This window comes from Phyllobates terribilis, unplaced genomic scaffold, assembly GCF_046119375.1.
Source record: "Phyllobates terribilis strain yellow unplaced genomic scaffold, ASM4611937v1 Scaffold_3__8_contigs__length_932513732, whole genome shotgun sequence".
Classification (NCBI taxonomy): domain Eukaryota; kingdom Metazoa; phylum Chordata; class Amphibia; order Anura; family Dendrobatidae; genus Phyllobates; species Phyllobates terribilis.
The window spans coordinates 28,231,145-28,253,602 of record NW_027362763.1 but is presented as its reverse complement, the minus strand read 5'-3'; the positions used below and the strand labels follow the sequence as shown (position 1 = coordinate 28,253,602).

Here is a 22,458-nt window from a genome sequence, read left to right as displayed (position 1 = left end):
AAGTGGGATTATGCTTGGTCACCTGATTTTAACTGTGGCACGCATGAACGGAAGATAATGATCATCTAACCAGCACTCTTTGCTTCTAATGGAGAGCATACTGCATTTCGCGAGTGATGGAAAGCACATTACGTTCCAGCACACTTGAACTGCATACGTCATCTCCGTAAGTCAGCGGCAATGACTGTCATGCACAGTGTAGGAAAGACAAAGTGCAACACGAAGGGATGAGTTGAAGGGAGCCCAGACACAAGGGAAAGGGGGAGTGGAAACCTCCTAGGCTTATCTAATATCACCCTGTCTCCCCTACCGTCCCTATATTGGTTCCTCACCAATCGCTGAACAGGAAACCTAAGCCGTGTATCTCCCTAGAGCTAGGCCCTAGATAGGGAAGGGGTGGGGGTGAGCACTGGTCAGTCCCCACTAACAAGTAAAGACAACAAGGGAGACAAACAAGGGGGGAAGAACTTAGCTTGAACCGACTTCAGAGAGATTACACCAAACGTCCTCCAAGCACCAGCGAAGAAGTAAGCAGACTGCAATAGCTCCAAGCCTTCACAAGGGAACATGTGAATATCACCGGCGCCTCCCTGTCGCAAACTGAAAGTATTTAAACACTCAGGCCAGGGTGTCACTCAGAGCAGGAGGGAGGTAGCCGCTGGGTCCTTAAGTAAGACAGATTTAAAGGGGTTGTTCACTACTTTATATTATCTCCCCAATGTATTCCCTCGGGGACCATAACACTTTTTGCAAATACCTTGTGATGCAGTTACTGCCTGTGAGCAGCGCTATTGCTGGCCGCTCACAGACATCACGTGACCCCCCCAGCTACAGCCGGCTCTGACATTCGTTGATGTCACGTTATGATTCCGGATGCAGCCGGGGGTCCCTCTTCTGAGTTCAACGGTGGATGTTGGGTTGTGAGTGGGGTTACCCTCGCGTTACACCTGGCATCTACCATGCACTATCTGTCTCTTTATTCATTGGGAAAGTGCGCGGTGGATGCTGGGTGTGAAGCACGGGGTAAACCGGCCCACAGCCCAGCATCCACTACGGGGACTGCGTCACTGATGTCACACCTCACTTGATTATCAGTGGCGGGTCACGTGATGCCTGTGAGCGGCCAAGGATAGCGCCACTCACAGGCAGAAACAGCATCACAAAGTATTTGCAAAAAAACGTATGGGCCCTGGGGGGGATACATTGGGGGATAATATAAAGTAGTGAGCATCTTCTTTAAGGAGTCTGCAAGGCCAAACAAAGAGATCTCATGTAGCCAACTGCAAAGCAACTGTCTGTCACATCTGATACACTCGTAACAATGACTTCACTTCCCTGCCTATTTTTTAGATGATTTTTACGTGCACTCAGCACATTGCCAATTTACGGCCACCAGTGGTATCTCTCCTGCTTTTCTGATAAGGATCTGTGTAGTTCTCGGAAGAATCCCGACAATTAGTGGTTCCTGGGATGTATTTACGGGGATATTACTCTGCTTGAATCATGCACTCAGATATGTATATGTGTGTCAGGGAGATATTAAGGAAATATTAAGCATTTCTCCCAAGCCCCTCTCACCTCTCCTATCTACCATTTGTCACCAGAGAAGAGCTGACAATCTAAAGAGGGATCTCTCTGCAAATTATCACCCATAGCAGAAGTAGCTTATACAAATACTGGCACAAGTGAGGTGCTACAACCCAATTAAAATGTGAGGGTCTTTCTCCCTGGCAGAGGCAGGGGATAATTAGACACAGGCTTGCGATAAATCGATATCTAGCTGAGAAATTTAATTCCCAGGATGTCAAAGGGAATTTAATAGAGATTCCCAAGACGTCCGGCACCGATACGAAATATGGAATAGCTTAAGTTCCATAATTCTGATAATAATGGGACCCATATATTTAGTGACAGGGTCAGCTAAGGAACAATATAGATATTTTCCTGTCGCTGTAGGCCCCTCCAGTTGGCTGTGGCGCAAAAGTAACAAAATAGATCACAACTCCTAGCCATGTGCGGTCTCTAATTGAAGGTAAAATCATAATAGAAAATATGGTATCACTTTTGGGATCATCCAGCAATAAGTTATCCCAAAATGCATATATCTTATTAAAAATGTACAAGCTCACATGATGTCAGCACAGGGCGTGAGTGGGCAGGTCTCCCCTTAGGCATAAAAGAATCCACGGAGGATGGAGGAGCATTCATTGCGGGAGTATATATTTATTATATGCAACGGATCCTGTTCGCTGAACGGTCATAGGAGAGCTCCCCTCCTGCTATATTGAGTCGTCACTGCGAACGTATAGTAAGTCTCTTCTTTTATCTTGCTTATTTTGAGTAACTGTATATTCTGTACTGTAATTGTCCCCTTTGTAAAATCCTTGTATATTTTTCATAACACTGCCTCCCTTTTGGATTAAATATAAAATTTAATAGTTCTGCTTCTTTTGTCCTGTAATCGTTCCCTCCCCCGAAGCCATACGCTACCAGAATGCAGGCGTCTGGCCAGACGTGTATTATATTTCAAATCTGGATGGTGGTGGCTGCGATTAATCATAACTGGGCTATTGTGAAGCTGACAGTGACCATACAGGAGCATATACACATATTCCATGCGTTGGAATCCGGAGGTGTATACGCCATACGTCTCACTGCACGCTTGCAGAAACCTAAGTAGTGAGTAGTTGGGATCGTGTGCTTGCGAATCCCTGACGAAAATCTGACAAAGTGACGGCGGCCGAGAGATATTGTGTGATCTCCCCGGTGTCGCCTCTGTGGAACCCTGACAATGTGTATGACTAAGAAGGGTATTGATTGCATTTATTCTGTGGTATATATATGACTACAGATGAGCAAACATGATTGGAAAACGTTTGTCAATCTCAAGGTCTGCACGAACATGGCACATTCAGATTCGTGTTCGGATTCCCAAGCATTTTCCTCAAAATCGGTACAATTCAGCTGAGCCTGAACCCTGACATCACTGGTTTCCCACACTTAAAAAGCTTACTGCAGGTCGCAGGCGTCGGCTGATGAGACTACTAATCCCATCAGCTGACACCCTAAATGAGCATTAGGTGAGAATAACTGTGTTTGTTATTTTTAAATAAAAGAGTAAAAGGTTTTTTTATTTCAAATAAAGGATTTTTTCTGGCTGTGTCTTTATTTCACAAATTTTACTATGGGGTTAGTAATTGGGGGTGTTTTATAGACGCCTCTCCATTACTAACCTGGGCTTCATGTCAGCTGCCAATACGAGGCTGACATGAACCCCAACAATATTATCCCACTTGCAACTGCCACAGGGCAAGGAAGAGCAAGGCTAAGCACCAGAATTGGTGCATCTTATTGATGTGCCATATCTGGGGCCGCTGAAGGCTGATATTATTAGCCTTCGAGGGGGTCAATATCCATGGCCCCTTCCCTGGCTATTAATATCAGCTCACTTCTGTCTGCCTAGCCTTTGCTAGTTAGATTTTATAGGGAAGCCCTACGCCAATTTTTTTCTTAGGTCTCCCTGTAATCTAGCCAGTAAATGCTAAGCAAACAGCTGTGGGTTGTTATCAATAGCCAGGGAACATCTTTGGCTAATGGCCCCTTTCCCTGGCTAGTAATATAAGTCCCCAGTGGTCGACTTTCCCTCTGCTGGTATGACAGTGATGCAGGAGCCCACTATGCTTTTTTAATTTATTTTTTTTATTTATTAACAAGTATAGTATAATGCACGCCCAAAGTAACGTTAGTTCACAGCCTCCAGGTGTTCCAGCAGCTGGAAACTCCACTGAACTTTAAATGTTCTTCAAAGTTTCCCAGGAGTTTTTCAGGCTTCGCAGCGGCCAGGAGACCTGGTGACTTTGAACTCTGATAACCTAAAAGGATACCTGAATTCAAGCCACTGGGTCTCATGGTAGCTCTAGTGCCGGACTGTTGAATGCCAGAGTGCCGAGTGCCAGGTACTGAGTGCAGCTCACATCATTGTCGCCTGGTCTCTTTGAGATCAGCGCGACCAAGCGAAAATGATGGGAGTTGTAGTCAGCACCCAGTGTACATTGGGTGTAAAATAAAGAATTTAAAAAAAAAACAGTGTGGGATCCCGCATAATTTACATAACCAGCAGAGGGAAAGTTGATCAATAGGGGCTAATATTACTGGCCAGGGAAGGGGCCATTAGCCCAAAATGTTCCCTGGTTATTAATAACAGCTCACAATAGTTTGATTAGCGTTTACTGGCTAGATTACAGGGGGATCCCAGAATAAAATTAAAATTGATGTAGGGTCTCCCTATAAATTGTAATATATAAATCAAATGATGTTACCACCGATCATAGCCCGTTTCCCGCGCTCTCACACAGATGACAGAGTATTCGAGTGCCCAAACACTAACCTTTGTTTGATGTTTGGGTAAAGTCGATGAACCCAAACATCAAAAGGTTAGCTCATCTGTATTTATGACAATAGGCTCCCTCTGCTGCTGATTGTAATTCCAGAGTTTGTTTGTATGTCTTTACACTCATATAGAGATGAGTATATCAGAAGACGTGGAGTCTGTTGGCCTCTTGCTAGGTCTCGTGCACACCCGCCATGTGATACCTGTCAACACTTAGCTGGCACTTCTGCTTTATCCTTCAGCTCTTGATGAGCCTTTGCTGTAGTGGTGGCAGGCATTGTCCGAGTTTTCCTTTATAACAAACCTCTATACATGAACTAAGCATTCTTAGCATGGAAACTCGTCCTATGAACTCCAGGAAGGAAAGAATTAGACATCATGCATTAAAAATGTGAATGCTTTTATTTAATGAAATCTTGCACTTGAATATAGATGTATTTATCATAGATTATTACTATGTTGTTATTAATATTTTACTTCCAATTATCGCCACAAGTTCTACTTCAGTAATCTGCTCCAAAAACCTGAACTTCGCACAAGTGAAGATAGTCCGTTCTTCCACGCAGAATGATGATGACAAATCTCCCGACCATATTGTTGCATTGGAAGGTTTGAGTTCCTCCACTTGGAAATGTCGTCACCACTGCACACCTGTAATAGGAACCATGTTAGGTTGGAGTCCTTCCATACAATGGTATATACTGTACATATAGAAAAGGGCACTGGGCTTGGCTCTTATGGACATAGTTTGAATTCAAACCCTTGAATTCCAAGGAAGATAAATTGCCAGAATAGAGGAGTATGGAGTGAAGACACAAGAGAAGACTGGTGGGAATATAAGTGTCTGATTGTGAGAGGGAAGCATGGAGGAGACAAATAGATGAGGGGGGGGAATAGCGGAGAAGAGAAAAGACAGAGGGGTGTGGATGGGACAGAGGGGTGTGGATGGGACAGAGGGGTGTGGAAGTGGACATAAGGGTCTGTAGAAGACAACGGAGTCTGGAGGAGAACACAGATGTATGGAGACAGCTGAAGAGTCTGGAGGACAGAAGAGTCTGAAGAAGACAGAGGAGCCTGGAAGAGAAAGAAAAATCTGGAGAGGACGGAGAAGTCTGGAGGATACTGGAGTCAGGAGAACACGGGGATCTGCAGAGGACAAAGAGGTCTGGAGAGGACAGAGAAGTCTGGAGAGGGTAGAGGGTTCTGGAAGAGACAGAGAAGTCTGGAGCGGACATAGTCATCTGGAGGACACTGGGGTGTGGAGAGGACAGAGGAGTCTGGAGAGGACAGAGGGTTGTGGTGGGAATAGAAGGGTCTACAGAGGATTGTGGTGTATGGAACTAACAGAGGAGGTTGGAGGGAGTCTGGAGGGGGATAAGGAGTTTTCAGGAGACAGGGTAGTCTAAAGAAAACAGAGGCGCCTAGAGGAGCCAGGGATCTGGAGAGGACAGAGGAGTCTTGCTAACCTGCTGGTTAAATATCTCTTGACTGTTATAGATTAAATTAATCTCTTCCTGGATTTTAACATGATGTGGTAAGCATCGCATATTTATCTTCTTGTGAGGTATACAGTATAAGACATATTGGTAAATCAGAATATGTAGTGGCTCGTTCTCACCTTGGATTGTTGTGCCCTTCGTTGGCCAAGGAGTCTCCAACAAGGATTTCTGCACCGTTCAGCCGTTCTTCACAGCAGTCCTTCCTGGTAGTGATGTTTATATGGCTAATTCTGTAAAACCTCAGCAAGTCGACCCTCCACCATGGAGACAAGTCATTGTGTGTGTGGGAACAGGATCCGTGATAAAAATCTGAATCCTGATTTCCATCTATTGCGTTTATTGCCATAGACATGAAGCCATAGTTCGGATCCTTTAAAATCGAAGACTGAGTAGCTCGACCACTAAGTGCGAGGTTCCTATCTATCAAGAGAAGGTGAAACGTGGAAGATTGAGTGGGTTATACCAGTAATCTGCACACAAACAACAACATAATGAACAACCAATTGCTTATTAAAGGGATTTTTACAGTCTTCCTCCCTGAGTCTTTAACTTTATCTTGCAAGAAAAATGCTGAGGACACCACAGATAAATATGGGATCAACCAAAAATACATCAAAATGCAAGACCAATATTGAAAAGGAAAGAAGTGTGTATTACCAGATATAATACAAAATACAATAAGTTTATTGAGCAAAACAAGCCGAACAATGACATGTATTAGCTAGTGATGAGCGAGCACTAAAATGCTCGGGTGCTCGTTGCTCGGGTCGAACAAATTGGAATACTCGGGTGCTCGACCCGAGCAACGAGCCCAATGTAAGTCTATGGGAAACTTGAGTATTTTTCAGGTGGCTCCCCCCGGCGGTCTACAGAGGGCCTAAAAATTGCCCAAATCGATGGGAACAGTGCTCAAATGACATGGGAACAGCATGGAGAAGACCCCTGGAAGCATTTCTGACTCCCAGGTCTCTGCTGTCAACAACGTTGTCAGAGTATTACGCCACTTTTACAGACTTACAATAAAACATACAAAAACAAAACCAAAATGGATTTTCCTGGGAAATATGTTAAGGAACATCCTTTCCAGGGTAATGACTAGTATATAAGGCAAAATAAATAACCAAAACCAAAAATACTCCTCCACACCTTGGGCTATGTTCACACGTAGCGTTTTTGATGCGTTTTTGCACTTTTGCATTGCTTTCAACCAAGACAAATGCATTCACTGGGAAATGTAATTTTAACATTTCACAACCTTATCTGGCCATGTGGTGTTTGACACATCATTAGACACATACATACAGTGCTGAAAAGTCATGGGAACATCATGGGGAAGACCTCTGGAAGCATCTCTGACTCCCAGGTCACTGCCTAAAAGTGTACCCATCATAAGTGATCCTTGACGCATGCAAAGATGCCTCACGCCATGCACCTGTCATTGCAGACTTGCAACAATCACCGTCCTTGTCCTTGTCCCAGTGCAGTGTTCAGTTGTTCCTACCCCATTCCTCGGAATGCAAGCACAAGTATGCAGCCAGCCAGCCACCCACCCACCCACCCACAGGCTCCAATTCTATACTACCAAATTTTTGACAGCTGCTTGCACTTGAAATGTGGCCTTTTAGGCTCGTGGAGGCAGAAGATGGCCACAATCTTATGGCGGCAGCGACTGGGTATCCATACTCGGTCCCCAGCCGTCACTATTTCTCCCGGTATCATCTCTGCCTTCCACAAGCACGGGTCCCACAACATTACCCGTGCCCTCCCCAGTGCACTTACTGGGAAGGACCGCCTAACCACAAACATGTGGACAAGTGAATGTGGCCAGGGATGGTACGGAGCCAGTCCACAGCTTTTTTTTGCTGAGAGTTGTATTTAGCTCGGTGAAAGGACTGACATAGAGGGAAACCGTATCTACTCTGGGTGTCATTTCTCCCAGGAAGTCCTCTAATGCAGCTTGTTGCAGAAGCAATGGCAGCCCGTCCAACATCAACTTGCACTTGTCGGTGGTGCTTTGACACACAAACATCTTTCTTTGCGCATTTAATTTCATGACTACAGAGTTGGGCAATGGCCTGATCTGCAACGCAGTTTGAGAAATAACATGCATAAGCACGTCCGATCTACATTAAAAAAGCAGCCATAGAGTGTCCGGGAACCTTCCCCCACACTTTTCTTAGCCAGGGCTGCTTCTCGGCAGGGATGGACAGACCCACCAGAAAACCGGTGACTCCTCCGGTGGGCCCTGGCTTCTCCTTCAGGAGAGTTCATAGTGCTGAGGTGAGGCCATGATGATGATAGAGATCACCATCTGCTTAGTTTTCTGTTACTTGGAATGCAAGCACAAGAATGCAACCAGCCAAACAGGCCGCAATACTAAACTGCCAGATTTCTGGGCAGCTGCTTGCACTTGAAATGTGGCCTTTTAGACTCATGGAGGAGGAAGCTTTTCACAACCTCACGTCTCATGCCTCGTGTCCATACTCGGTCCCCAGCCATCACTATTTCTCCCGGTGTTTTCTCTGCCTTCAACAAGCGTGGGTCCCTGAACATTACTGCTGGTATTTTTCTGTGGGAATTTGCTTGCCTCCTACCAGCCTGAAATATTTCCAGTAAACTATGGTACAACGCCATGGTATTAGCACTGCCCCTAGTACCAGTAGCGAAGCCATCCCCAATTTCCTTCTCAGGAATTTTATTTGGTAGACTGAGTGGCTGCCCAAATACATTAGTTTCTCACAAAGGAGCTGAAGATAGAGTGGCAGTAGGTGCAAGTTTATCCAGCCTGTTAGATATTAGAGGGTGAACGGCAGCACATTGGATCAGTGGTTAGCACTGAAGCCTTGCAGCACTGGGATCCTGGGTTCAAATCTCAGCAAGGACAACATCTGCAAGGACTTTGTATGTTCTCCCCGTGTTTGCGTGTGTTTCCTCCTCAGTAAAAAAGCAGCCATAGAGTGTCCGGGAACCTTCTCACACACTTTTCTTAGCCAGGACTGCTTCTCGGCAGGGTTGGACCGTCCCATCAGAGAATCTTCTGCTGTGCCCTGGCTTCTACCTCAGGAGAGTTCATGATAGCGCTAACTTTGCAGCAGCTATGGGGATCTTCAGCGGGGGAGAAAGGTGAGCCCTCAGAATCAAATCCTCTGGTGGGCACAATATTTTGTAATCTGAAACAGCTTCTCAGTGGGACTTGTATTTCACCACAGCCATATTCTTTAGCTCAGTGAATGGACTTGCATAGAGGGAAACCGTATCTACTCCGGCTGTTTTTCTCCCTCACCAGGTTCCGCCCATTGTCACACACAACCATACCTGGCTGTATGTTCAGCTGTGAGAGCCACAGATCAGGCTGCTGTGTTACAGCTTTCAACAACTCTGCAGCGCTGGGCGGTTTATCACCTAAGCATTAAGCATGTTATCTTCAGCACAGCCTGTTGCTGCTTGGCTAAGGCAGTGCTGCAGTGCTGTCAGCTTGTGACTGATGCGGTCATTTCGGAGATGGAGGAGGTGCAGGAGCTTAACAATGTGATTACATTGAGGTTAAATTGGCGACGTAGTTTTTTATACTAAAGAAAGATCCTATTGTTTTGGGGTTTTTTATGTTATTTTTTAAGACAAATGCATTCACCGGGAAATGTCATTTTAACATTTTACAACCTTATCTGGCAATGTGGTGTGTGACACATCATCAGACACATCCTGTTTCATTTATGATGGAGAGACTCTGAAAGTCATAAAGCCTATTTTTAAAGGGCCATCAGACGGCCCTTACTATTCTTAAAAGGCCAGCAGTCGGCCCTCGCTATTGTTAGAGAGCCATCAGCCGGCTATGCTTTGTTGTTCCGATTATTAACAAGTGGGTCTCCTATACTGTTATTGCGTATCCAGTGACTGCAAGGGCTGCCAAAAATTTGGACGCAACCTAATACCCCTTTGAAGAGACATAGAGGAGGGTCTCAGTAAAAAAAATGTTCCAATTATAAGGGAGCAGGTATCCTATAGTGGTAATGCCCATGCTGTGACAGCAAGGGCTGCCAAAATTTGGTAAAAACCCCACTAAGAATTTAAAGACACATAGAGCAGGGCCACAGTAACGACAAATTCCCATTAGAAAGGAGAGAGTCTCCCATAGTCCCATAGTGTTGGCCTATGCAGTGAATGCAAGGGCTGCCAAAAATTGGGAGGCACTCCAATGCCCCTTAGAAGAGACTTAGAGGGCCTCATAAATGTTCCCATTAGAAAGGAGTGGGTCTCCTATACTTGTAAGGCCCATGCACTAAGTGTATGGGCTGACAAACATTTACCGCTTGGGGGTATACATGAACATACTGTATAATTTTTTCTTTACGGGCATCATAAACACCCTTTAAAAAAATTATGTGGGTGTTGCATCACGGACCATGGTCACCCTGGTGATATGGTGGTGGAGGATGAGGATGAGGAGAAGGAGGAGGACAAGAGCAAATAGCCAAAATCAGGAAGGGTATACCCATGTGTGGGTGTGAATAGGTGCATGGGAATACACCTGCCAAAAAAAGACACTGGATTTGAGTTTATGTTACGCTGCTATCATTTGGTGGTGTTGAGAAGTCTGGCCCAATCCAGCCCTTGTTCATTTTTATAAGAGTCAGCCTGTCAGCATTTTCAGTTGACAGGCGGATGCGCTTATCAGTTATAATTCCACCAGCGGCACTAAAAACCCGCTCTGGTGAAACATTAGCGGCAGGGCAGCCCAGGTCCTCCAAGGCATAGAGAGCCAGTTCATTCCACGTATCCAGCTTGGATACCCAATAATTATAAGGCACAGAGGAATCACGGAGGACGTTGGCATGGTCGGCAAGGTACTCTCTCAGCATCTTCCCAAACCTTGCACTCCTTGTGAGAGTACCCCGCACCTCAGGGCCTGTGCGATGGGAGGGTCTGAGAAAACTCTCCCAGAACTTTGACAGTGTTCCCCTGCCTCTGCTTGATTGAAGTTGTGTCTCTCTCGTCTGTACTCCTTCGTTGTCCAACGAAGTGTGCCCTCTGCCGCTAGCGTTTTCAGAGGGAATTTTTTAATAGTTCCGCAACAAGGGCCTTCTGGTACTGCCACATTTTTGTAGATCTGTCCGCCTCAGGAATAAGAGATATAAAGTTCTCCTTGTAGCGTGGATCTATAAGTGTCACCAACCACTAACGACTGTCACCTAAAATTTTGAGAATGTGAGGGTCATGGGAAAGGCAGCGTAACATAAACTCAGCCATGCGTGCCAGACTGCTAACAGGCAAGACTTCCGTGTCCTCACCAAAAGGATGACTGACCATGCTCTCCTCCTCCTCCTCCTCTCTGTCCTCTGGCCATCCACGCTGAACAGACGGTATGACAGTTGTGCAGGTAGTACCGTCTAGAGCGCATGAAACTAGCTCCTGTTTTTCCTCCTCCTTTTCCTCAATGTCACCCAATCCACGTTGGGATGAGATGAGGCTGGGCTTTGTGTAATCACCCTGTATGGTTCCTTGCTCCATCTCATCGTGCTCCGCCTGTAATGCATCCTCTTTGATTGTGAGCAGAGATTGTTTCAGAAGACAGTGAAGCGGGATGGTGACGCTAATTATGGCGTCACCGCCATTCACCATCTTGGTGGATTCCTCAAAGTTTTGAAGGATGGTATATATGTCTGACATCCATGTCCACTCCTGAGGTCTTATGTGTGGAGTCTGAACTGAATTCCGATGGCCTTGTTGATGCTGGTACTCAACAACTGCCCTCTTCTGCTCACAAATCCTTCCCAACATCTGCAGTGTAGAGTTCTAACGAACGCTTGGGGATATCACACACCAGTCTGTGAGCCGGAAGCTGCAAACGCTGCTGAAACACTGCAAGGGCGGTGGAAGCTGTAGGTGACTTTCTAAAATGGGCACACAGGTGGCGTACTTTAACAAGCAGATCTGGCAGCTCCGGGTAGGATTTGAGAAACCGCTGAACCACGAGGTTAAGCACATGGGCCAGGCATGGTACGTGTGTGAGCTCGCCTCGTCTCAGAGCTGCCACCAGGTTCCAGCCATTGTCACACACGACCATGCCTGGCTGTAGGTTCAGCAGTGTGAGCCACAGATCTGCCTGCTCTTTCAGAGCTGTCCACAACTCTTCAGCATTGTGCAGTTTGTCACCTAAGTATATTAGTTTCAGGACAACCTGTTGCCGCTTGGCCGAGGCAGTGCTTCCAACTTGTGACTGATGTGGTCATTTCGGACATGGAGGCTGAAGAGGAGGAGAAGACTGAGGAAGATGAGGTGCATGATCTGTAGACTGTGGGGGCAACCCTGATTGACCTAGGGCCCGCAATTCTTGGCGTCGGGAGGATGTGTTCCGTCCCAAGGTCCGACTGGGTCCCGGCTTCCACTATGTTAACCCAGTGTGCCGTCAGCGAGATGTACTGTCCCTGCCCACAAGCACTTGTCCACGTGTCCGTGGTTAGGTGGACTTTCCCGGTAACTGCGTTGTTGAGGGCACGGCTAATGTTTTGAGACACGTGCTTGTGTAATGCGGGGACAGCACCCGGGAGAAATAGTGGCGGCTGGGGACCGAGTACCGAAGGACAGCCTCCGCCATCAGGTTGCGGAATGCTTCCGTCTCCACGAGCCTAAAAGGCAACATTTCGAGCGCAAGCAGTCGTGAAATGTGGGAATTTAGTAGTGTGGCCTGTGGGGCATTGGATGCGTATTTGCGCTTGTGTTCCAAGGACTGGGGTATGGACAACTGAACGCTGCGCTGGGAGAAGGACGTGGACGTGCTTCCTCATGCTGCTACTTGAGAGTGTGCAACGAGAGGTGCTGGGCAGGAGGCATCTTCGCACGCAGCTTGGACAGGGGATTGGCTTGCATGCACAACAGCGGAAGAAACAATGGTGCCACCCGCAGACACTGTTCCTGGACCCAGGGGTATGGCCCACAAAGTCAGGTGCTTTGCTGCCATGTGCCTGATCATGCTGGTGGTGGTCAGGCTGGTCGTTTTGCCACCCCTGCTGATGCTGGCCTGGCAGGTGGTGCAAATGGTTTTTCTGGGGTTATCAGCAGAGTCTTTAAAAAACATCCAGACTCGGGAAGACCTAACAGTTGTACTGGCAACTTCCTTTGTGTTGGTATTACGGGGAATGGTTGCCTGCCTTCTTTCTGCGGCCACCACACTGCTTCTTCTTGCCTGTTGGGGTGCTCTGCCTTCCTCCCCCTGTGTGCTACTGTCTTCGCTCTGCATGTCTTCCTGCCAGGTTGGGTCAGTTACTATATCATCCACCACCTCGTCTTCCACTTCCGCACTCTTGTCCTCCTCCTCACTTTCTGGCAATTGTGTCTCATCATCGTCCACCTCTTGTAACACTTTCCCACCGTCGCCTTCGTGTGACCGTGGCTGCTCAAATATTTGGGCATTGCTACATGCGATCTCCTCTTGCCCCGCTTCAAGTGGACCGGGCGAGAGGCCAGAATCTATAAATGGAAAAGTGAACAGCTCTTCAGAGTGTCCAAGTGTGGGATCAGTTGTCTCTGGGTACTCAGCATGGTGGGAGGAAGGAGGTTTATGGTGAGGAATATGCGGTCCAGACTCACAGCTACTGAGACTTGACCGTGTGGAAGACAAGGTGGTGGTGGTGGCTAAGTGATTGGAAGCATTATCTGCTATCCAACTAATAACCTTTTCACACTGCTCTGTGTTCAATAGTGGTGTTCCTCGGTCCCCTATTAATTGGGACAGGAAGGTGAAGCGAGAAGATGTGGGTGTTTGTTGTGGCACAATTTCAGCTTGCTCACGGCCTCGGCCTCTGCATGCACCATCATCACCATCACGTCCAAGCTCACAACAAATGACTGAATTTAGAGCAAACTTTTATGTGATCCGTGTGACGGACAAACCACAGTTTTAAATACCTGGCCTGTATGTAACTATTTTGAACGGCAATCTGGGGTTAAATGCTTCACTGACACACTGAAAAAATTTTTTAATGGAGGCCAGAAATGACAGTATTTTATGAAAACGTATATATGTGATCTGTGTGACGGAGAACACACAGTTTTAAATACCTGGCCTGTAGGTAACTATTTTGAACAGAAAACTGGTGTCAATTGCTTCACTGACACACTGAAATTTTTTTTAATGGAGGCCAGAAATGGCAGTATTTTCAGCGCAATTATATGTGATCCGTGTGACGGACAAACCACAGTTTTAAATAGCTGGATTTTTAGTGCTGTAATATGGAAAGGACCTGACTGTATTCTGCAGTGCCAACAAGCAAATGGCGCAGAAAAACGGTGTTCTCTGGATTGGTTTTTAAGCAAATAATGAGGATTAAGATCCAAAACAAATTATTCCTGGCCTCTGATACCTGGGCCTATTTCTAGAAATATCTAACAGCAGCAGCAGCAGACAAGACTGGAATGGAGCCTCTTCTCCTATGTGCACTGCAGTCTGCTATATACCCTGCCTGCCTATATACACTGCCTGCCTATATACACTGCCTGCCTGCCTAAATACACTGCCTGCCTATATACCCTGCCTGCCTGATATCTCTGCAGATGGATTAGTCCTCAGAAGGACTGTTTCTTGAGATGGATATGTGTCTCTAATATAGTTTGGTACACCTACACTAGCTATAAACAATCAAATCTCTCCCTAGCTCAGCAGCAGCTCTCCCTACACTGTCTGATCCGGAGTGACTGTGACGAGCATGGCGGCGCCAGGTCTGATATACACCTGATGATGCTGTGCGGCCACCCAATCACTGTAATGCCCACAACCAACATAGCTACGGCATTACAGTGAGTGGCAGGCAATCCCTGCATGTTCATTGGCTCTCTAAAGAGAGTCAAACATGCAGGGAGGAGACCCGAGCTCCCGCCGAGCAACCCCGGAAATACTCGGCGAGCGCAGTGCATCTTGAGCAGTGAGATGCTTGGGCAATCACTAGTGTTAGCTAAAAACATTTAAAATGCTAAAACTGCTAAAGAGTGAATAATCCACCTGGTGTGTCTATAATAAGACTAGCTCCCAGCAATATGATGAAATGAGTAATCAAATGATCTGACACAATGTAAATACAACTGCTGTCTGATCAAAACCCAAGCACCAAATAGTAAAAAAAATAATAAAATATGTTAGCACAATACAAAATGACATGGCTACTAGTGGTGAGCGAGTATGTTTTGTTAACCCTTTCGCCGAGTATGCTCGGCCGAGCTCCGAGTATTCATAGCTGCTCGGTGATATGGTTAAATCGCTCCTGTGTGCATGATTTGCGACTGTTTGACAGCTTTATTACATGGGAGGAATGTGTAAGAAGCAGACATTCCCCACATGTATTAAAGCTGTCAAACAGTCGCAAATCATGCACAGGGAGCGATTCAACCATATCACCGAGCAGCTATGAATACTCGGAGCTCGTCCGAGCATACTCGGAACAAAACACACTCGCTCAACACTAGTGGCTACAGAAAATTGTATCAATAAGAGAACCTGTGTGAACAGCTTAAATAAATGCACTCCATGATTAGAGTGACCCACAATAAATACGAAGAGATATGTGCATCTGTATAAAATATCAGATGCTATGACTGAACAATTCCTGTCAATACAAATTGCCATATGAACATCAAACATACCAAACCAATTTGTCATGAATCATAGGTCATACTACAGGGTGGGCCATTTATATGGATACACCTAAATTAAATGGGAATGGTTGGTGATATCAACTTCTTGTTTGTGGCACATTAGTATATGGGAGGGGGAAAACTTTTCCAGATGGGTTGTGACCATGGCGGCCATTTTGAAGTCGGCCATTTTGGATCCAACTTTATTTTTTTGCAATGGGAAGAGGGTCATGTGACACATCAAACTTATTGAGAATTACATAAGAAAAACAATGGAGTGCTTTGTTTTAATGCAACTTTATTCTTTCATGAGTTTTTTACAGTTTTATGACCACTTATAAAATGTTTTCAAAGTGCTGCCCATTGTGTTGGATTGTCAATGCAACCCTCTTCTCCCACTCTTGACACACTGATAGCAACACCGCAGAAGAAATGCTAGCACAGGCTTCCAGTATCCGTTGTTTCTTCACAGCATAGACAATTGCCTTCAGATGACCCCTAAGATAAAAGTCTAAGGGGGTCAGATCGGGAGACCTTGGTGGCCATTCAACTGGCCAACGATGACCAATCCACTTTCCAGGAAACTGTTCATGTAGGAATGCTCTGACCTGACCCCCATAATGTGGTGGTGCACCTGTGACGCCTACTTCGCTACTCGCTAGCCCACCCTGAGAGATGAGGGTACTCAGAGCCAGGTCAGATGTTGGGGGTTGCATTCGTGGCCTGGACCCGTTCCGTGCCCAGGGTCGTCACATCAAAATAAGGGCTAGGAGGGACGGTGGTAATCAAGTGGATTAAATGACTACGCCACCTGTGGAGTCTGGTGATTGGCCACCAGCGCTGCAGCAGTCCTCTGAGGCGGGATGTAGTGGCAGCAGCAGATGTTGCTACTCCCCACAGGCGGAGCAGGGCCTCAGGGCAGAGAAGACGGATCAGGGGGGTCGTAGTGGGTGGTGCGGTGTGGTGTCGCGCTGAAATAAAGGACCGGAGGCAATGGATGCAGTCTTCCAAGCTTTACTCACGATGATTGGTGTCAGCAGCAAGGCTTCTCCTCGCTCCTCACGGCGTGCTGTGGCCACCAGGAAGGGGTTCAGCACACTCCGGGTAGTTCGGGTGCAACAATCAGGACCCCCTGCACCAGAGTGTTCCTAGACTTTCCCACTAGGTCCTCTCCTGTCCGTATGTGGTACATGTTACAAGGCTGGGTCTCCCTCTGGACTATGCACAGAACAAGGGTACGGATGGCGACTCCGCTCCGTCCGTTACCCAGTGGGATCCTCCAAGCTTCTGGGCTTCTCTGACTAAGACTTGAAGTGACAGAGTCAGATATCGGGGGCCGTTACCCCTTTTGCAGCAGGAGTCCCTCTGGCTAAGCCAGAATAGTGAGGACAGGTGGCGTATGCCGCTCCGTCTGCATCCCCCTGGGATCCTTTTGCCTGTGGAGCTTGTCTCCTCTGCTCCCCTCCAGGCCTTCTTGGGTAGGGACCTTGACCGGGTAGAGACAGCCGTTAACTCTAGCCCGCTCCTCGTCTCAAGGCCAGAGCACGTGGACCGTGTATCCTCAATCAGCTGCAGGTTCACACAGAAAGCCACGTTCAGTGATGAAGATCACAATCAAAGACCATAAGCCCAAGATGGCCGTTTATTAAATATGAATTTTGTGGTGTAACCTAAAGTGCGTCCTCCACCCTCACCCACTACATGGTTCCCCCTATCTTTTGGGTCCCCCCATCTCCTCTTATCCCGGCTGGGGCAGCACCCTGGTGCATATAAGCCCCCCTCAGGTGGGAGAGGTGTAGTGTTGGATGGATGGCTGAGTCCTGAGAGGTGCTCCTTCCTCACCTCGGAGAGGAGATACCACACCTCGGTCTGAGGTGCAGTACCCCTGTGGCGACTGAACCCTCAGGGGCGCCATACACCATCTTGTTGGAAAAACTCAGGGAACGTGCCATCTTCAGTACATAAAGAGGGCAACACATCATCATGTAGCAATTTCAGATATCTAGTGGCATTGAGGTTTCCATTGATGAAGAATGGCCCCACTATCTTTGTACCCCATATACCACACCATACCATCAAGATATGAGATGTGCAGCATCTGAAACAATGGATACTGGAAGCCTGTGCTTGCATTTCTTATGCGGTGTTGCTATCAGTGTGTCAAGAGTGGGAGAAGAGGGTTGCATTGACAATCCAACACAATGGGCAGCACTTTGAACACACTTTATAAGTGGTCATAAACTTGTAAAAAACTCATGAAAGAATAAAGTTACGTTAAAACCAAGCACACCATTGTTTTTCTTATGAAATTCTCAACAGTTTGATGTGACCCTCTTCCCATTGAAAACAATAAAGTTGGATCCAAAATGACCGACTTCAAAATGGCCGCCATGGTCACCACCCATCTGGAAAAGTTTTCCCCCTCCCATATACTAATGTGCTACAAACAGGAAGTTGATATCACCAACCATTCCCATTTAATTTAGGTGTATCCATATAAATGGCCCACACTGTATATACAATGGTATATAAACGTTTTGGCACCCCTGGTCTAAATTACTGTTATTGTGAACAGTTAAGCAAGTTGAAGATGAAATGATCTAAAAGGCTTAAGGTTACAGATGACACATTTCCTTTGTATTTTAGGCAAAAAAGTATATTGTCATTTTTTACATTTCAAAAATTACAAAAAGGAAAATGTACCGATGCAAAAGTTTGAGCACCCTTGGAGATTTGTGTGCTCGGATAACTTTGACCAAGGTTTCAGACTTTAATTAGCCTGGTAGGTTTATGGCTTGTCTACTATCATTGTTAGGAAAGGCCGAGTGATGCAAATTTCCCAGTCTTAAAAAAATCCAGCCAAATCTTCTAACTTTGTGCCAAAAACCAGCAGCCATGGGTTCTTCTAAGGAGCTGCCGAGCACTCTGAAAATTAAAATGTTGGAGGCCACAAAGCAGGAGAAGGCTATAAGAAGATAGCAAAGTGTTTTCAATTTGCACTTTCCTCAAAAAATATCTCAGTGAGAGCCGCTCGTAGGATTGCTAGAGAGGCAAATCAGAACTCCCGCTTGACGGAAAAAGACCTTCAGAAAGATTTAGCAGACTCTGGAGTTGTGGTACATTGTTCTACTGTTCAGAGACCCCTGCACTAATATGGACTTCGTGGAAGAGTCATCAGGAGAGAACCTCTCCTGCATCCTCACCATAAAATTCAGCGTCAGAAGTCTGCAAAAGAACATCTAAACAAGCCTAATACATTTTGAAAACAAGGCCTGTGGACCGATGAGGTAAAATGGAACTCTTTGGCCACAATGATCAAAGGTATGTGTGGAGAAAAAAGAACAGAATATCAGGAAGAGAACATCTCACCAACCATTAAGCATGGGGGAGGATCAATCATGCTTTGGGGTTGTGTTGCAACTAATGGCACGGGGAACATTTCACGGGTAGAGGGAGGAATGGATGCAATGAAATTTCAACAATTCTTGATGCAAACATAATACTATCTGCAAAAAAGCTGAAGATGAAAATAGGATTCTACAAATGGATGATGATCCTAAACACAAGTCACAATCCACAATAGACGACCTCAAAAGGCGCAAGCTGAAGGTTTTACAATGGCCCTCACAGTCCCCTGATCTGAAAATCATTGACAATCTGTGGCCAGACCACAAAATAGCAGTGCATGCAAGACGCCCCAGGAATCTCACAGCACTGGAAGAATTCTCCAAGGAAGAACGGAAGAAAATCCCTCAAACAAGAATTGAAAGACTCTTGTCTGGCTACAAAAAGCATTTACAAGCTGTGATACTTGCAGAAGATGGTGATACTAGGTACTAACCATGCAGGGTGCCCAAACTTTTGCATCGCCAAATTCCTTTTTGTAATTTTTAAAATGTAAAAGATGACAATAAATATATTTTTTGCCTAAAATACAAAGGAAATGTGTCATCTGTAACTTTAGTCCCCTTAGAGATCATTTCATCTTCAACTTGCTTAACTGTTCACAATAACAGTAATTTTGACCAGGGGGGCCCAAACTTTTACATGCCACTGTATTACATACCTATTCTGTGAGTCTATACTTCGTATAATGCCACACCATTGCTGCATATAGCAAAAATCACAATCTCCTTCGAAGTCCGGCACAGGCAAGTTTCAAAAGAGCTCTTTAATGATAGGCACAGGGGTCATCACTGACCCCTGGCTGTCATGGAAGCCCATCGGTGACTCGCGATCTCATCACGGGCATGCAGATAGTTGGAGAGAATGATGTGGACGCATGCCGGCGCGTGTTAAATGCCGCTGTCAGAGATTGACAGCGGCATTTAACAGGTTAACAATCGCGGGCGGAGCACCGCTCCACCCGCCGTTGATAGCAGCCGGTCCTGTAATACTCAGCCATCACCTTCCGGGTATGGGAATGGCTCGCTGCCTGCTCCATACACCCTCTTCCGACTAGCGCCGTACATGTACGGCGTAAGTCAATAAAGCGGTTAAAACACACAATCAATGTAAATGTTGAAGAGAGGACAGAAGATAATATAAAAGATAAGATCTTCCAGAATTTGTCTCTTACTTCCCCCCATTCTGTTATTATTTTATAGTTATTATATCACTCACATTGAGCTGTGCCTCCAGACACGGAAATCCACAAGATGACGAAGGTGAGGAAGAACATGATCATTCCACCAGACTGGAAAACAAGCAAAATAATTACATTAGGATCAATAGAAGATGAACGTAAATCATACAGTGGGGTATAAGGATTATAGGAGCCTTACCACCACCCGGAGCCGGCACACTCCTCCTCTCCTCAAACTCCCCAACTTATAAATCATGCAAGAAAACTAGAAGTCTCCACCATGTTACATTGTGCCGCCATTTTCCCTATTATGAACAAGCAATTTTTTCATCTTTGTGCTTTTTTTTCTTCTTCCATGAGCCATAACTTTTTATTTCAGTTGACATTGCCGTATGAGGGTTTGGTTTTTTGTGGGATGAATAGTAGTTTTGGATGACAACATACAATGTAGTAGAAGACTGGAAAAAAATCCAAATACGGTGAAATGAAAAAAAGAAAAACACAATTCTAACATTGTTTTTTAGGAAGGGGTATCATTTTTATGGTGTCTATTTTGCAGTAAAAATGATTTTCCAGGTCAGTATAGTTAAAGCAATACTAAACATATAGATTTGTTTTATTTCAGTGGCCAACAAAATTTGGAAATTTTTAAACGAAAAATTTTGGCTGAGACCAGTAATTTTTTATTAAATTTTTCCATTAACATACGAGGTCTTGTTTTCGACACGCCGCCAAAATGATGTTTTTATTTCTATCATTTTTGGGAGCATATGGCATTTTGATTGCTTACATTGCATTTTTTAGGGAAATTCAGCATTAAAAAAACTGCAATTCTGACACTCTATTCTCTTTATGGCACTTACTATATGGATTTATACAAATAAGGTAAAAAGTTTTAAAACATATGAAAAAATTAAAAACACATAAAAATGTAAACTTTTCCCCCATTAAAAATAAAGCTGTTAAAAAATACACATATGTGGCATCGTCATATCCCTAAAAGTATAATCTGTTAAAATATAAAATTAATTAACCCGATCATTAAACATTGTAAACAGAAAAGAATTTAAAAATACCTAAATTGAGGGGTTTTTGGGTCACCACAATGCTGCAAAATAAAAAGTAGTAAGAAGCAATGAAAATGTCATATCTTTCCCAAAATGGAATCAATAAAAATGTTGTCTCGCCCCGCAACAAAGAAGCCCTCACAAAGCTCCATCGAATGAAAAATGGAAAGTTACAGGTCTCGGAAAATGGCGACACAACTCCAACATTTTTTTCAATTTTCCAATTTTTTTTGTTCATCACTAAAATAGCAAAAAAAGAAAAAACAAGCTTGATATTTCCATAATTGAACTTATGAGAAGAATTATATTACAAGATCATTTTTACCACTAAATGTACGCTGTAAAAACAATTCTTAAAAAACACTGTCAAAGTGGCATTTTGTTGTTTTTTTTTGCAATTTAACCATATGTTCATTTTTTTCCCCATTTTTTCAGTACACTATGTGGTGAAAATGAATTTTGTCATTCAAAAGTACAACTCGTCCTGCAAAAAACAAGCTCACATATGTATATGTGGATGGCAAAATCAGAAAGTAACGACTCCTTGAAAATGGGGAGTAAAAAATGAAAACGCACAAAAATGGAAATTGACAATGTCGTTGGTAGTGAAAGGTTATGAAAAATTGGAAAAATTAAAATTGCAAATATGAACCTGCCTGTTAAGATTACACATGCCTGGCGTCGCTCTAGCTTTCCATTATAATAAGCCTGTAAATGATGAAAGCAAATATAGAGATAAAATGATTTCTTACTTGTGGACTTTGAAGTGCACTTGTGTTAATCAGTTGCCTGAATACTGTGTTGTTGTGGATGTATCTGGCCAGGAGCGCACAGCAGAGAGTGAACGCTGCACCCCTCAGTCTCCCTTATTTATAGAAATAACAATGTAGGTGTCACAAGTCATTATTTTTTTACCAATCATGTACCTGCACATTAACGACATACACTGTACACAGATACAGAACTGTACACAGCACATATAAGGTACCGGAAGCTTACATAATCCTACTGAAGATGTGAGGCTGTACCAGAAACACCCGCAGTGACACATGCAAGATCCCAGAAATTCATCCACCTACCCTATTAATCCAGGGTCCAACCAGCTCAGCCAGTCGGGTCACTCTGGATTACAGTCATCCCTAGTTATAGTTTTATGCTGTGATAGTATGAGTTTCCCTATATTATGTGCATTTTACACAAATAGTTCTACAAGCCTTGGTATCTAAACACATAATGACTAGTGATAAGCGAACATACTTGCAAGTACTGGGTACTCGCCCGAGCATCTCAGTA

At 45.0% G+C, this 22,458-nt stretch overlaps 1 protein-coding gene across 3 annotated transcripts; it reads right to left on the bottom strand.

The window, feature by feature from the left end:
• Window positions 1–4,773: 4,773 nt before the first annotated feature.
• LOC141258733 (fucolectin-like) lies at window positions 4,774–22,058 on the bottom strand. Of its 3 annotated transcripts, XM_073673788.1 has the most exons (5): window positions 21,918–22,012; window positions 21,175–21,206; window positions 20,137–20,209; window positions 6,009–6,309; window positions 4,774–5,041 (listed from the first exon to the last, which is right to left on the bottom strand). In XM_073673788.1, the coding sequence occupies exons 3-5, from the start codon at window positions 20,198–20,200 to the stop codon at window positions 4,894–4,896; spliced, it is 513 nt and encodes a 170-aa protein (XP_073529889.1). In that variant the 5' UTR covers window positions 20,201–20,209; window positions 21,175–21,206; window positions 21,918–22,012; the 3' UTR covers window positions 4,774–4,893. The 3 variants fall into 3 exon arrangements, with proteins under 3 accessions (XP_073529889.1, XP_073529888.1, XP_073529890.1); XM_073673787.1 differs by lacking the exon at window positions 21,175–21,206 and having other exon boundaries at window positions 21,918–22,058; XM_073673789.1 differs by lacking the exons at window positions 21,175–21,206; window positions 21,918–22,012 and adding an exon at window positions 21,822–21,843.
• Between the last annotated feature and the right edge of the window lie 400 nt (window positions 22,059–22,458).